At 23.1% G+C, this 17,013-nt stretch overlaps 3 protein-coding genes across 6 annotated transcripts in view; 1 reads left to right on the top strand and 2 right to left on the bottom strand.

Moving 5' to 3' along the window:
• Positions 1-3,097, top strand: part of Bma-lpd-3.1 (Uncharacterized protein) — a gene marked incomplete at both ends in the record, with an annotated part of 56,481 nt that extends 53,384 nt beyond the window's left edge. For all 3 annotated transcript variants that reach the window (XM_043075978.1, XM_043075977.1, XM_043075979.1), the window contains 6 exons: positions 56-242; positions 1,568-1,707; positions 1,962-2,043; positions 2,335-2,445; positions 2,652-2,837; positions 2,948-3,097. In XM_043075978.1, the coding sequence (XP_042931912.1) occupies positions 56-242; positions 1,568-1,707; positions 1,962-2,043; positions 2,335-2,445; positions 2,652-2,837; positions 2,948-3,097 (856 nt within the window). The remainder of the gene's footprint in view (positions 1-55; positions 243-1,567; positions 1,708-1,961; positions 2,044-2,334; positions 2,446-2,651; positions 2,838-2,947) is intronic.
• A 616-nt stretch (positions 3,098-3,713) lies between these two features.
• Positions 3,714-6,753, bottom strand: Bma-exos-7 (the record flags this gene model as incomplete). Of its 2 annotated transcripts, none has more annotated exons than XM_043075976.1 (8): positions 3,714-3,835; positions 4,208-4,298; positions 4,506-4,641; positions 5,057-5,175; positions 5,302-5,395; positions 5,529-5,616; positions 6,174-6,370; positions 6,674-6,753. In XM_043075976.1, the coding sequence occupies 8 exons, from the start codon at positions 6,751-6,753 to the stop codon at positions 3,714-3,716; spliced, it is 927 nt and encodes a 308-aa protein (XP_042931910.1). The 2 variants fall into 2 exon arrangements, with proteins under 2 accessions (XP_042931910.1, XP_001894115.1); XM_001894080.1 differs by having other exon boundaries at positions 3,714-3,829.
• A 1,766-nt stretch (positions 6,754-8,519) lies between these two features.
• Positions 8,520-15,041, bottom strand: Bma-ifa-1 (intermediate filament protein Ov71 (fragment), putative; the record flags this gene model as incomplete). Its single annotated transcript, XM_043075975.1, has 12 exons — positions 8,520-8,675; positions 9,011-9,172; positions 9,400-9,479; positions 9,823-9,946; positions 10,169-10,333; positions 11,118-11,291; positions 11,468-11,677; positions 13,149-13,335; positions 13,640-13,737; positions 13,948-14,061; positions 14,447-14,634; positions 14,999-15,041. The coding sequence occupies 12 exons, from the start codon at positions 15,039-15,041 to the stop codon at positions 8,520-8,522; spliced, it is 1,701 nt and encodes a 566-aa protein (XP_042931909.1).
• Positions 15,042-17,013: the final 1,972 nt, after the last annotated feature.

Genomic DNA, 17,013 nt, shown 5'->3' with positions numbered 1-17,013 from the left:
TGTTGTTTATTAAATGTAAATTTAACTAAAACTGTTCAATTTAAATTTCGTTTAGTTGGGCGCTTTTCTATCTCAATCAGCCAACATTAATTTTCTCAAGTGCTGCACAATATACATTTCTTGATGAAAAACAAACAATTGGTATTGATTTATCAGAAAAATTATTACTTAAATTAAATGATGCAACAAAAGAAAATCAAATTTATGATAATAATTGGACAAGTGTTATTTGTAAAGTTGAGGTTTGGTTTCTTTTTTTTTATTTTTATTTTTCAAATATTATCACAAATTAAAGTTTTTTTTTTTTTTTTTTATTCAAATGAAAAATGAAAAAGGAGGAAATGTTATTATTGCTTGTTTAATTTATAAAACATTGATCATTTTTTTTTTTTTTTTTCTTCAAATAATATTTGTTTCAATTTTAGGAGTATTTAATTCATAGAATTATTGCTGCTATTTAAAGTGAAAAAATAATATAGAACGTATTTTTCTTTTTTGAATCAATTATTTGATAAAATTCAAGACATTATTACATACTCTATTTTTTATATAAATGATTATTTTCTGATTTGATATTTTATCGAACTAATCTCAAGATTAATTTACATTCAATAATTCAATACTGAATGAAATTACATTAAAAATAGCTTGTGCTTGAATTTATTTGGCTTTAAAACTTAATTTGCAGCAAAATACAGTAAACTAAATACAGTAAATATAATGATGCAGTAAAGTTAATACATAGTAACTTAATACAGTATATACAATAACGCAGTTGATTTAATTATTATAAGATTATGCAATATTACCTTTCCCAATCTGAGAATCATATTTTCTACAGTAACCTAACACGGTAAATACAAGAGTACAGTAAGTTTAATACAGTAATTTAGTACGGCATATACAACAATACAGTAAATTTAATTATTATAAGATTATGCAATATTACCTTTTCCAATCTGAGAATTGTTTTATTACAGTAGCTCAGTGCAATAAACGCAGTAATATAGTAAATTTAGTGCAGCAAAATAGTACGACATACAACAATACAGTAAATTTAATTATTATAAGATTATGCAATATTACCTTTCGCAATCTGAGAACCATATTTTCTACAGTAACCTAACACGGTAAATACAAGAGCACAGTAAGTTTAATACCGTAATTCTGGTACGGTATGTAGAATAATACAGTAAATTTAATTATTATGAGATTATGCATTATCACCTCCCCCAATCTGAGAATCACATTTTTTACAGTGACTTAATACGGTAAACACAATAGTACAGTAGGTTTAATACAGTGATTTTAGTACGGTACATACAATGATACAGTAAATTTAATTATTATGAGATTATGCAATATTACCTCCCACAATCTGAGAATCACATTTTTTACAGTGACTTAATTCGGTAAATACAATAGTACAGTAGGTTTAATACAGTGATTTTAGTACGGTACATACAATGGTACAGTAAATTTAATTATTATAAGATTATGCAATATTATCTCTCCCAATTTGAGAATTATGTTTTTTTTTTTTTTTTTTTTATTTTTTTTATTTCAGCGCCATAAAGATCAAACATGTCCGAAATATGCAACAATTCAGGAATGTCTAACATTATGCATCGATGAACCATTAGCACAGCTTTTCTCATTAACCCAAAATTCAATCAAATTTCAATCAATGGTACTTGAGCTGTTCGAGTAATTCTTTCTTTCTTCTTCTTTTCCTTTATTATCTAATTTTAACACAGAAAGAATTTTGCAATCATTTCATACTGATAAAAAAAGATAATAAAAAAATAATTCATAATAAAAAAAAAAAATTTATAACCGTAATAATATATTCTATTTCTTTTCGACATTATTTGATATTTTAAGAAATTATTATGAATAGATTATTGTCGTTCAAAAAAAGCAATAATAATTCTTCCATAATTTTTGAATTTATTTTTTAGACTACCTGCAATGGATTCAATTTTTACCAGCAATCAGAAAGTACCAATTCATTTAGAAAAACTAAAAGATATTAAAACTGAAGTGATTTTATTTTCATTTCAAAATATTCCTTAAAAATTTAATAGCAATAGAAAAATTAAAATTGTGAATTGAATAAATTCATCAGGAATGTGTGGTCAGTGCTATTTGTTTAGAGAATCAAAAAGTATATACCAAAACCTTATTAGTGGAATTTTATATGAAACTTTATGATTTCCAACTTTTTATTCTTCCATTCTTTTTTTCTCAATCTTTTCTTCATTAAATCTAATATTGTTGAAAATGCTTACATTTAAGGAATTAATTATGAATTTGCTTTTTTTTTTTGTTTAGGTCCTGTGCAGTCTTATATGTGATTTTCATCACGCACTTGGCGTACAGACTGATCTCTCAACACAAATTAATTTTCTTCCTGAATTACTTCGATCTTATCTTATCGAACAGGTTTAAACTATTTTATCATTTTACACTATTATACTTTTTTTTTTTTTTTTTTCATTTTCCTCCTTAGAAACTGTGCTACAAATATATACAATAAATACTTAAAGATAAGTTTAAAAAAAAAAAAAAGGAAAAGGAAAAAAGGAAATCAGAAATTGTTCAAAATTTTGGAAAATTTAAAATTTACATAAATATTTGATGTAATTCAGGATAAAGATGTTAAAAAAGAAATAGGAAAGTTACCAATGGAGGAGAAATTAGGAAAAGGAGAAACTGAAAAAACTGATAAACGACAGTATATTTGCAAACAGTGGAAAGTTGATCCAAAAATACGATTCATTGATAAAGTAAAATGGGATCCACCAGTTATTGATGAGATTTTGCGTAAATTACAAGTAAGTTTCAAAAATTACATGGATAGATTTGAAGTTTTGGAAAAGATTAAATTGATAAAGTTTAAGATTAAGATTAAGAAATTGTTAAAAGATCATTGGTTATATTTAAGATATTCGATCATCGAAACACCATACCTAAAGTTGTACAAAGACATATACTAGATCATTGCGATATGTTCTTATCAAAAATTCTTTTGGCTATTGTAAAAGTTGCAAAAGAAGCTTCAGTAAAAAGTGATCGAATGTCCACTCATTTTTAATGAAAAAAACAGTGAAAGCATTAATAGATATGATTCAGTATTTATTATTTAATTTTCATTTTATTAATAAAATAAAGATGATTTAATGTGAAAACATGCATAAAATTTGATAAAAGTATGAAGAACTAAGTATAACAGAGCATATATTTGAGAAAAATTTTAAATAAATAATAAAATCAAACTCAACAATGAGGTAATCCATTAAAGTCAGCCTAATCTTTAAGAAAAGAGAAATTTTTTGACAGATTCATGCTTTTTTGGAATGATAAGGAATGGATTATTCTTGAAGACTGATAAAAAACAAAACACAGAAAAGAGCGATGGATAAAATTATACCGAAACAAACATACCTTACCTAGAAACTATCAAAATTTCATGCTTATGGAGCTGCGCTCTATTATTTCCAAAAAAAAAAGCGATTATAATTCCATATAACTTATCTGAAATTTCCCATATATTCAACTGTCGTCAAGATGAGTATTAAATTCTTTGACATTCTAGAGTAAAAGCTGATCAGTGCAATTAGCTTTGTCATAAATATTGTAGATTTTTCAAAAATCCGAAACTACTGTTGTTTTGAAATGTACACTTTCAAAAAAGAAAAAAAAAAAGTTATTTATTGTAAGAATGTTGACAAAGGTTTTTCTATCAACCAATTTTCATTCATCAATCGCTGATTAAGTGCTTCATGTAGTTGATGTACTGCTTTCAGGCCAATACTGATCATTTCCTCTAAAACTGTACAAAGCACAAATGAAGTTTACAGTTATATTTACAGTTTTTTTTTTATTTCTCCAAAACTTTCTTTCATTTTTGGAAATTGAAACTAACGTTAAGTGAAATGAAATACACATTAAGTCAGTTAAAATACATTTAATAAGTCTGAAACATTTGATAAAATAGAAACAAATAAATTGCAAATATATATATATATATATATCAGCTACAGCAAATTAAACAAAATTTAAAATTATTTGTACGAAGAAATGTGTTAACTTTGAACAAAATTGTTTTAAAAGAATGCTTTAACATTCTCCATTTGAAAAAATGCGTCCAACAAAAGGAAAAACCTTAACAACAACAACAAAAAAAACAAAAAAAAGTACTAACCAAGTGAATCAATTTCAAGAGTACCACCACCGCACTGCCTCATAAATGTAATTATGGAACCATCACGTTTCACTGCACATTGATTATTTTGCTGAAAAAAATTGTTCACTATACATTCTCACATCCATTCTTATCTATGCATTGTTTACAGTTTTCTTTTTACGTATGTAAGACACTGAAGGAAATTAGCTCAGTACAAGTGGACCTCATGATATAATCAATCAAGTCACTAAAATTTCAGAAAAAAAAAAAGACTGATAATTAAATAAAATTAAAAGACAAAAATTAAATGATATACATTGTGATTGATGTCAGAAACAAATTGTGGAGCGACAGCAATCCAAACAGATGTTCGAGTGCATGCTTCTTCTGTCAACGAATTGTCAACAATTTTGGCAGTTCCAAGTCTATTTACACTGACAAATAAAGGAACTCTGCAACAAATAATAAAACTCTAGAAATCGAAATTTTGTAATTAAGCTAATGAAACTATGTTTAAGCACTATTCTAGCAGTTGAGGAAAGTCGGGAGTTTGAAGGAAGGAAAGACGATGAAATAAAGTTGTCCTTATCGTAGAGATCAAATTCTAATCCACAAATCAAATCCCATTCCTCTGCATCTGAACTCAGGAATGCTTGAAGTGAGAAATAACAATGTACGAAAGAAATTTCAGCTCTTTAAAGAGATCAACGACAATCAACCATCCGAGATAAAAAGATTAATGAATTTGAATGAAATCTTGCAAGGTAGTAATATCACACTTTGCCCTACCAAAACAATAAATCCATTTTCATTTAAACAAATCATGAAAAAAAAATCATGAAATCCATTATATTGCAAAACGGATACCTTGATGTATCTAATTTCCAAACAGTATTATCGTCCGGTAAATCAATTGTATACTTTCCTTCATCAGCTGGTCTGACTATAACTTTGCTAATTTCCGTGTCTTTCAATGCTGCTTTAACCTAGAATTGATATATAATTTAAAAAAGGCATAAAAAACTCAGTTTGTAATTATTATAATTATTAATCTCGTAATTTCACATCCTGTTTGAAGTTTATTCCATAAAAAAGGAAAGAAATTCACTAACCCCTAATCCTGCTGCATCAATAACATTACCGTCACATTGTAAAAGAACGATATCCACAAACAGTTTCCAAGCATGCATTGGAGATAGAATCAATCTATGAAAAAATAATATTAAAAATGTAAGGGAAAACATAGCATATGAATTTCTATCTAAGCAGTTATTCAAATCATGTCAAATTCTCTGAATTTCTACTAACACTTATCATTCATATTATTACTTATAAATACTTTTTTAAATCTGGAAGCACATAATTGTTGTCATAAGCAGCATCTAATGCTGCACTCAATTCATCCGCGAATTCTTCACCACCACGACCTACAATTATAAGTTTTACTAGTCATTCTGAAAAGACTGATCATTGAAGACTATAAATCTTACACTTCATATTAATTTACTTCATCAAACTTTGGTTAATATGGCATTAGCACAAATGAAAAAGAAAATTTGTTTCTCAAAATCTTCGGATTAAAAAAAAAAAATCATCGTAACATCTAAAATATCACAAAAAATGTCAATTCAAAACTAACTGTTATCAAATTATCAACAAATTTTTATCATTACAATACCATTCATATGAATCTGTTTAAATGTTATGCTAGCCCAGCCTATAGTAAGAAGGTCTTACTAACTAAAGTAAGCTAAGTAAGCTATAATAAAACCTATATTAAGTAAGAATACAAGCTTAAGAACTCGAAAGTATCCAAGATTCAGCTCAGAGATATCAGAAAGAATGGTATATTCATGAAGATTTCGAGAATTCCATTTTTCACCCTTATCTAGATACATTTACGAAGAAATAAAATGCTACATCTCAAACGCTAATAACTGCAATGTCTAAAACTGAAATTAAACAAGTAAAATCCTTTATATACCAGCAAAAAGTGGAGTGGCATTTGCTGAGCAATCAACAAAGAAATTTAGCCGATTCCGGTAAACAGCGGTATCCACGCTGATTAATTCGGCTTTGACACCAATTAATAAATCAGTTGAACCTATCTGGACACGAGCTGAACCATTTGTTGTTGCCAAAACACCGGTTTGAACTATTATAGGCCGGTAATCTAATGGACTGCAATAAAGAGGGAATGACCATGCTGACTAGAAAACATTAGTATTAAAAAAAAATTACCCTTGACTGAAGTGTAATGAACTTATTAGGTTTTTCTTCAAAAGCTTGCTCGAAAAATTCAAGAAATCATTTAAAAGCTAACTGTAACATGTTATTTTCTCATAATAAAAATAAGACCAAAGAAGCTATGGATAAGTTTAAAAAGAGTTAGCCAGAATTTAACTTGAACACTGAGTAAAAATGAGGTAATACGGAATAGAACCAAATTACTTAAAACTATTTGAAATCAGCTGTAACACTTACCCACGTCCATCAGCTCGTAAACCTTCCTGCGCTCCATGTATTATGAATACTTTTTCGGCTTCACTTAATTGCACTTCCATTTTTTGAAGTTAATCTTGAACTTACAAAAAACGAAAAAGTGAAAGCCTCATTCCGCTGCACAAGTCTTTTATCTGAAACTGTAAGAACACGTTTAAAATTGGGAAACGATTTTATGGTACTACGTAGAGTAATTTTTTTTGATTGTACAGACATAGCAAAACCAATAACCCGGTACCATACAAGTACCATAGCTCATCAACATACAAATACCCACATTTAGTCCTGATACCATACAGGAATCAGATTAACGTTAAGCCCACAGTATAACCCAACACCATGGTACCACAAGTTACCCAACGTACGTACCGCACTTGAGTACCACCGCCTACCGTAGCACCATGGCCGCGATTTACCCTCCCACTCATTGATATTTAAAAAATGAATGCAACTATTAAATCCCACGCCGTGACTTTTTTTTTCGAAAGATTCAGAATCTTTCGTTTGTGATCTAACAAATATTTCTTTCGGTGAAAAGTAGAGCATTTGATTTTACGGGTTAAAGGTTAAAGGTTAATTTATATATATTGGTTAATTGATAATTATTTTTCTATTTCAGAATTCCTTCCCAAACGAAATAATTTCCTCCTCTCTTTTCTTCTTTCTTTTTTAAACATTAATTGCTGCTATTGTTTTCATCTCATCGTCTTCTCATTCTGTTATTTCTTTATTTATGTAAGATTTAAATTTATTATGGAAGATTTAAAATTATTTTTGTTAACTTTCTAAAAGGATAATTTAGTTCTTCTAGAATATATTTGTTTATTCAGTAATTTTATTTCATATGTGAGAGTTTGTTGGAGAATAAGATAAATTAAATGATTGAAAAGATTGAAAGGAATATGGTAGTAGAGTTAAATATAGCAACAAATTCGAGAGTAGCCTAGAAAATTCGAGAGTAGCCTAGAGTTGACAAGATTTAAGGAAAATTTGTTGAGTAAGAATATTTGAATATTCCTTTATACTTATACTATTAGGTATTATACTATGATATATTTTATTCTACTCTTTCATTATCATTTCATATTTATTAGTTTGACTATTTTTTCTGATATTTTTCTAATAGATATATATTTTTTTAATTTATATAATAAAACGAGCAGAAAAGTATTTGAAGTTTCTCTGACTTAGATATTTAAAGAAATTAATATTTGTTTCATATTTAAAGAAAATATAAAATAGTTTTATCTTTAAAAAAGGAGAAATTATATATTAAATTAGAATTAATACCAAAAAAAAAATTGTTATAGTTGTGATTGAATAGATTGTCATTTTCATAAATTATCACAATCATAAATAGCAAAACGAATTTATGTTGCTTAAAATAATTCGAATAATTTCATAAATTGAAAAATTGCGATCATTTTTATGTTTCATTTGGCTTATGAAATATTTTCGAAAATATATGAATCAAAAGTAAAAATTAAATTTAATATAATCATTTCTTTATTACACTGATAAATGATTCATGATATGACAATTTACATGATGAATTAAAAAGAAGAAAAAGCTTTTTTTTTTTCAGTTGTTGAAATTTTTATTTATTTATTTTTTGCATATTTTATGCTTAGAAATCAATTTAAAATTAAATTGTGACGCATTCCTCATGAATTATTGTTACAAAAAATGGAAGAGATAAGTGAGTCTTGTCTGTTTATTTATTTGTTTATTTTTGTAAACAACACAATTTTCATCTTTTGTTTTCAATTTAAATAAACATTAAATTTAGCAATGCAATTAATTATTAAAAGCATATATGTATATATTCTTAGGCTTGGCTTGAACGTTGAATAAGTGTGGCTCGTTCCTCACCATTACGACTGTAAAGAATTGTATGAACATTTGAGCCAAGGCCAAATGACTCTTCACCATCAAAGATGAGCTGTTCTGGTGGCGATGAAATGCCATGTCCACGGGCTACAATCTATAATTAGAAGAAAATAAATAAATAAACAAATAAACAAAAAAATATTTGATGAAAAAATTTTTTAAAAAATTTTCAATTTTTTTTTCATCTCTTTTAAAATTTAATATTTTACCAATTAAAGTTTCGTTCTTTTTTTTTTCTTTGTTTTTCTATTGAAAATTAATTAGATATGCTAGAAATGAAAAGATTTATCATTGAAATGAAAAAAAAAAAAAGATGTTTATTCAAAATGATAATTTTTTGTTGATAATTCAAAAATTTTACAAATTTTACAGATTAAAAAATTTACAAATATGATAAAGATTAGTTAGAATGATAAATTATTATTAAACCTTAACACTTTTTCCAGGTTTAAGAATGAAATTATGTGGAAATGTATAAATTATTTCTTTTTTTCCATCAATTTTTCTCTTCAATTTCCATTCACCAATTAATTCTTCCTTAGCTCGATGTGTATTTTGAATTATAATAAAGGTACCATCGGTAGATGTTTCCTGTAAATATTTTAAAATTTAATTTGATACAACTTTTTTGTTTTTTTTTTTTAAATTTAAATTTTTGATAGGACTTTTTTTTTTTCTCACTCTCTCTCTCTCTTTTATTTTCCTTTTTCGTTTTTTTTTTCTTACCTGAGAAATTTCTATTAGTTGATTAATTTTTAAAGTTCAGAAAGAAAATAAAATTAAAATTAAAATTGAAAAAAAAAAAAGAAAAAAGAAACTTGAATGGAAACATTTCCTTTAGCAGATCGTTGAAATGATGTACGAGATGCAGCTTCACCTTTCATAACTCTCATTGTTTCTAGAAATTATTTTCAAAAATTTCTTTTTTTTTTTTTTTTTGAATTTTTGAAATTATCAAAATAAAAGTATGGAAAATTTAAATTTCACAAAGGAAATTAATCAATTTTTCAAAAATTTTTTCTTTTTTTTTTTTTGTACTTTTTTAATGTTTTTTTTTTTTTGACAATTTTTTTGTATTATTAATGTTGCATGAAGAGTAATAAAAATTTCCGTAAATATTGAAATTGTTAGAATAAATTTATTGAAAAATGAAATTTTGTTTAAATTTCATTTTTAAAAACGAAAAAATGAAAGAAAAAAATTTTTTTTTTTTTTTCACAAAAAAAAAAAACCAAATTAACCGGTATCATCTCGATGAGTTAACTCATGAGTACGTACAACCTGTTCTACCAGTTGACGTAATCCGGCACGATTCTCTTCACCTTCTAACATTTTCCGGTAAATTGCTATCTCAGCATCTAATGTCTGCAAAACAAAAAATTAAAAATTTCTTAAATATATTTTCTGCTTAATTGCTAACTTTTTATTTTGAGAAAAAAAAAAAAAAGTAAGAAAGCAATATTTTATAATATAAAATTTCGGACATAATAAAATTTAAATTTAAAAAAAAAAAAAAAAAAAAATCACTAAATATTAGGAAATTATTGATTACTTTATTGAAAAATAATTATCTCTAATTTTACTAACCTGTTTGGTATCAAGGAGCATTTGAAGTTCAACCATTAAAGCTTGACATTCCTCGCGCATTTTTCGAATTTGCGCATCACGATCATTTAATGCTGCTTCATATGAGCGTTGATCATCTTCTAGCTGATAATTTAACTCTTGTATTTGTTTTTCCAACAATGAATTCTAAAATTAATTTATAATTAATTTGATTATTTTGAAATAATACTATTTCAAATATTACATATTCATCTGATGAATAATGCTAATACTTTAATTAATTAAGTTCATTTAATAATGCAATATCAATAATTAAGTATTATTATTTGTTATTCTATTAAATGTTTTGCTAATCAATATGATAAATTTTATCATTACAAATAATATAATAAATATTAATTAGCAGTTTTATTTTGCTTTATTTTTTCATTATTTATACTATAATATTCAAAATACTATTTCATTTATTAACATAATATCAATAATTAAGTACAAATAATATAACAAATATGAATTAGTAATTCTTTAATACTATAATACTCGAAATACTATTTCATTTATTAATCTAATACCAATAATTAAGTATTATTATTTATTATTCTATTAAATGTTCTGCTAATCAGTATGATAATTATATTACAAATAATTTTCCAAGTAATATAATAAATATTAATTAGCAATTTTGTTTTATTTTCTCCATTACTTTATACTATAATATTCTACTAATGAATATATATTCAGAATAATATTTCATTATAATATTCAAAATACTATTTCATTAATTAATATAATATCAATAATTAATTATTATTATTTGTTATTCTATTAAATGTTTTGCTGATCAATATGATAACTTTTATCATTGCAATTAATATAATAAATATTAATTAGCAATTCGATTTTATTATTATCATTTTTTTTTTTGATTATTTTATAACTATAATACTTTGAAATACTATTATTAACTTACTCGTCCTTCTAAATCAGTTAGTTTACCACGTAGATCAGTAAGTTGTGTACGTAATCGTTTTACTTCTTCTTTAGCATAACCATGTTCAATATTTTGTCGTGCAGATTGTGTTTGAATTTCTTGCACTTTTAAACGATACCATGATTCCATATCAGTACGATTAACATTTGTAATCTGTAATCTGTTCAATTATTTTATTTTAAATTAAATAATAATTTAATTTAATTATATTATATAATTAGACAAAGAAAAAACAAAGAATATGAAAAAATAATAATTAAAAAAATATAATTTATTGCTAAATTATTAAGTAAATAAATTAAAGTAATAAATTATATGAGAAAAAAAACCTGATCATATTCAGCACGAATATCACGAATTGCTGATGCTAATTCATTCTTAAAAAATTCTCTATTTTCAGGTGTCGTATCACGTGCAGCAAGACTTTGTAGTTCACGTATTTCTTGCTCGTGAACACGTCTAATGAAATCAATTTCCTCCAATAATGTTTGCACTTGATTTTGATGATCGATACGATTTAACGTTTCCTGATCTACATCCTTTAAATATTACATTATGCTTTTATTATCTTTGAAATTTGATTCTTTTAATTTTTTATTATTTCAATTTATAAAAATTGACTATTTCGATTGTTTAGATTAGAAAGTATCACTTTCCGAGTACTTTTTACAATTAAATTTAAATTTTCATATTACTGTTATGTAGTAATAAGATAGAATAGATCATATTTTATGATAAAAAAGAAATGTCATCTACCTACCACAACTTTCTCGAGAATTAAATTCAAATTTTCATATAACTATTGTACAGTAATAAGATAGAATAGATCATATTTTATGATAGAAAAGAAATGTCATCTATCTATCACAACTTTCTCGAGAATTAAATTCAAATTTTCATATAACTATTATATGTTAATAAGATAGAATATATTTGTTATTGAAAAATTGATAGTATTAACTTTTAATCTTCTCTAATCATTATATTTGTTGCTTCCGTCAAATTTTGATTATTAAATAATTATCGATTAATTCAGTTAATTGAAAGCAAATCAAATTTTTGTAGCAAATTATATCATTTAATATTATTACTAAATACAAAAAAAAAAAAAAAAAAAAAAATACATTACTAAATAACATCTAATATTACTAAATAACTGAATTATATTACTAAATAATAATTTATATTATTAGTAACTAAATTATATTATTAAATAACATTTAATATTACTAAATAACTACATTATATTACTAAATAATATTTAATATTACTAAATAACTAATTTATATTACTAAATAATATTTAATATTACTAAATAACTAATTTATATTACTAAATAACTAAATTATATTAATAAATAACATTTAATATTACTAAATAACAAAATTATATTACTAAATAACTAAATTATATTACTAAATAACTAAATTATATTACTAAATTATATTACTAAATGACTAATTTATATTACTAAATAACTAAATTATATTACTAAGTGACAAAATTATATTACTAAATAACAAAATTATATTACTAAATAACTAAATTATATTACTAAATGACTAATTTATATTACTAAATAACTAAATTATATTACTAAATAACAAAATTATATTACTAAATAACTAAATTATATTACTAAATAACTAAATTATATTACTAAATGACTAATTTATATTACTAAATAACTAAATTATATTACTAAGTAACAAAATTATATTACTAAATAACAAAATTATATTACTAAATAACTAAATTATATTACTAAATGACTAATTTATATTACTAAATAACTAAATTATATTACTAAATAACAAAATTATATTACTAAATAACAAAATTATATTACTAAATAACAAATTATATTACTAAATAACAAAATTATATTACTAAATAACTAAATTATATTACTAAATAACAAAATTATATTACTAAATAACAAAATTATATTACTAAATAACATTCTTCTAATTAAATCGCAAAAATTTGAAAACAAAAACAAAAACAAACAGTTCGTGTTCGTTGTAATTCACCCAATAATCGTTGATTGTCTTTTTTAATACGCATTACTTCTTCTTCCAATTCTGTTATGCGACGTCGCAATGCGTTAATTTCAGCTTCAATTTTTGCAAGTTGCGAAAACATTTCATCAATTTTCTTGCGATCAATATCGCATAATCGTAATGCTTCATCATATCTGCGACATTCTTTTTTTTTTTTTTTTGTGTGCATTGATAAATTTTATTTTTGATAAAATATTACATCAATATTTAAATTTCTAAAATCATTTTGTTAACTATCAATCATTTAGCACACATAAAATTTACTATTAAAAATAAAAATTAAATTTTTCAACTTCATTTAGCACACATAAAATTTACTATTAAAAATAAAAGTTAACTTTTAAGTTGAAAAATTTTTCTTTTCAAAAAAATACAAAAAAAAAAAGGAAAAAAAATTAAATAAACAATTTGTTTGAATAAATAATCATTGCAATTGACCTCTTACGATAGTCGGATAATTCATCTTGCATTTTACGTATTTGCTTTTCCAAATCATCACGCTGTTTTATTGTTTCATTAATTAATTTACGTGCATCCTAAAATTTACCCTAGCATATTTAAAATAATTAAATTTCAAAAATTTTAAATAAAAAGCAAAAAAAAAAAAATGAATTTTTCCTTCCTTTAGTTTCCATCGATTTTTTACATTTTTGTATTTTATAATTGAATGATATTAAAATTTAGTATTAATTAAGAAAACGAAAAAACAAAAATAATTTATTGAAAATAAAATTGAAATTATTTACCGAAATTTCTCCTTCATACATTTGTTTTATATTAAATGTATCTTTTCCCCATTTTCCACGAAGAAGATCCAAATCCGCCGCTAATTTTCGATTTTGCGCTTCCAAAAAACGAACCTTTAAATGTTTTTTTTTTCTTTTTAAATTGATAATTTATTATTATTATTATTACTATTATTATTATTATCATTATTTTTATTATTATTAAATGGTCCTTTTCATTTTACATTTTATTTGTAATAATTTGTTGAATTACTAAATGAAAATTTGATTTTACATATATCATTTCTTTTTTTTTTTTGTATTTTTTTTTTTTTTTTGTAATATGAAAATAATATTTAAATCCTGGAAATTAAATTTCGGATAAAACAAAACTTAGCAAATTATCAAAGCATTAAAATAAATTAAAAAATTTATTTAATTAAATAAAATTTTGTTAAATTAATTTTATTTATGCAAATATATTTTAAATTCAAATTTTTTCAAAAATTATTTAATTTACTTTTTCAATATAAGTAGCTAAACGATCATTCAAATCGCTCATTTCTTTTTTTTCACGTTCACGGCTATCACGTATAGTTGACGCAGCATTTTGACCAAATGGTGATGCACTTAACATTCCAGTACCACTTGTCAACGATGTTGTTGATCCAACTTCGGTGACAAATTTTATAGTACGACCATTTGTTACTTAAAATAAAATAATAAAACAATTTTATTGATTTAATAATTTCATTATTTTACCAATTATATTAAATTTTAAAAGTTTATTTTATTTTTTTCTTTTTTTTTTTTACTAATTAAAAAAAAATTTATATTTTACTACGAGACAAATAGTTTGTTAGCTAATTTCATTGTATAGTATTAGCTTAGCTATTAATTACTAGGACATTAATTTATAAAAATTAAAATATCATACAATTAAACAATCTTTTCTTTTCTTTCTTTCTTTCTTTCTTCCTCTCTCTCTCTCTCTCTCTCTCGCTATTAAATGCTGCAAATTAATGAATGAGCAAAATTAAATTCAATTAATAAATATATAATTCAAAATTACCACTTGATTCACGTAAGCGTCCACCAAGTGGTTGACGTGACATTGGCGTAGAAATAAATGACATAATTTTTTTTTTTTAATTTTAATTAATGAACGACGCAGCAATCAACGATGAATGTTAGAGTTTGCAGAATCTGAAATATTAACAAATTAATTTAAAATAATTTGAATAAAATTTTTAGAAAGTAAAAATTACTAATTAATAACTATAATAATCACAGATAACTTACAAATATTATTATAAAAAAAAAAAAAGTTTTATAAGTAAATTTTTTATTGTAATATATCAGTAAATAATAATTTATGAACATTTTAAAATTTAAAAGCTTTTAGTTGACAATTTGCTTAATTAGCTGTGACAATTTTAGATAATTTATAGGTAAGTAATAAAACGAAAAAGAAAAAAAAAAAGTAAATATTATATTAATGGCTGACAATTTGTTCGTTTAAATTATACAAAAATTCTGCAAAGGATTAATTTTTATATTCGCCCAAATTGTCATTTGTCGCAGAGAGAGAAAGGGACAGAGAGAGGGAGAGAGAGAAAAGGGGATAAAATGAAGAAAACAAACAAAACAATTTTCTTCTTTTTTTTTTTTCATTTCTTTTGTCATTCAAAAGATTACTGTGTTGACAGAAAATACTTTTCAAACAATTTTTCCTTTCTAATTTTTTTTTTTTTTTTTTTTTTGTCATTTTCAAGAAATTTCACTAAAATTTAAAGATAGTAATTAAAATGTATGTAAAATAAAAAATTGCACTTGCTGATATAAAAATTTTAAAAACAAAATTTTGATATTTCGACAAATTTTAATTTTGCAAACAAAAAAAAAAAAAAAAATAAAAATAAAATGTTCATTTTTTTTTAACTAATTAAAAATTTTGATAAATTTATTAAATTATTCTGCAAATTTATTAAATTAAATTTTATGAAAATTGATACTGTTAAGCAAAATGATAAATGATAATTGGACAGAATAACGAATGAAATTATTTTTTTTTTTTTTTTTTTAAAAAAAAAGATGATTTCCAGTTTGCTAATCGCATTATTTAGCATGACATATAATTTGATTCATTTCAATAAATTTAAAATCATTTCAGCAAATTTAAAATCATTTCAATAAGTATAAATTCCATTTCAATAAATATAAACTCATTTCAATAATTTAATTCATTTCGATAAATATAAATTCATTTCAGTAAATTAAAAAAATAATTTCAATAAATTTAAATTCATTTTAATAAATATAAATAATGATAATAATTACATTTTGCTATTCCCGAAAATTTTTTCACTGTTTTACTTTACAAATAAAATTACAAAAAAAAAAATTGATTTTAAAATAATTTAAAATTTTTATACGCCTCATCTCATTTAATAAATGATTGGTTTTTTCAAATGTAATAATTGTCAACAATAAAAAAAAAAATTTGAAAATTAAAATTTATACATTTTCCATAATTTTACCCATTTTTTAAACAATTAAATTATTATTAATAAAATTGAAAGCTTTTTTTTTTCGGACTAAAATGACGAAAATTTTATACATTTGCAAATTTTAAAATTAAATAATTGCTAAAACTTTTCTTAAATTTTTGTTAATTTTTGCGAATTTTTCACATCTAATTAAGCAATTAAATAATAATTTATTTTTCTAACGAAAACGAAATGTAATTAATAAATTATTAGAAAGAAAATTATTTTCATTTTTTTATTTTAGTGAAATAATTTTTTGAATTAATCAATTTTTGCAATAATAAATAATAAACTTTTTTTTCGAAAAAAAATTGCTAATAAAAATGACAAATTAATTGCAAAAAGAAAAACGAAAAAATTGTTTTTTTGTTTGTTTTTTTAGAAATTATTTATATTTTTTTTTTATGAAATATTACTGCCAACTTTTTTTTTTTTTTTTTGATACTAAATTAATATATCAATTTCTCTTTTTTTTTTTGCCTTGATAAAACGATTTTTAATAAAAAAAAAACTAATAAGATAATGTTAATAATATCAG

Source organism: Brugia malayi (assembly GCF_000002995.4).
Source record: "Brugia malayi strain FR3 genome assembly, contig: Bm_v4_ChrX_scaffold_001, whole genome shotgun sequence".
In the NCBI taxonomy this organism is placed as follows: Eukaryota; Metazoa; Nematoda; class Chromadorea; order Rhabditida; family Onchocercidae; genus Brugia; species Brugia malayi.
This window is presented reverse-complemented; position numbering and strand designations above follow the sequence as displayed.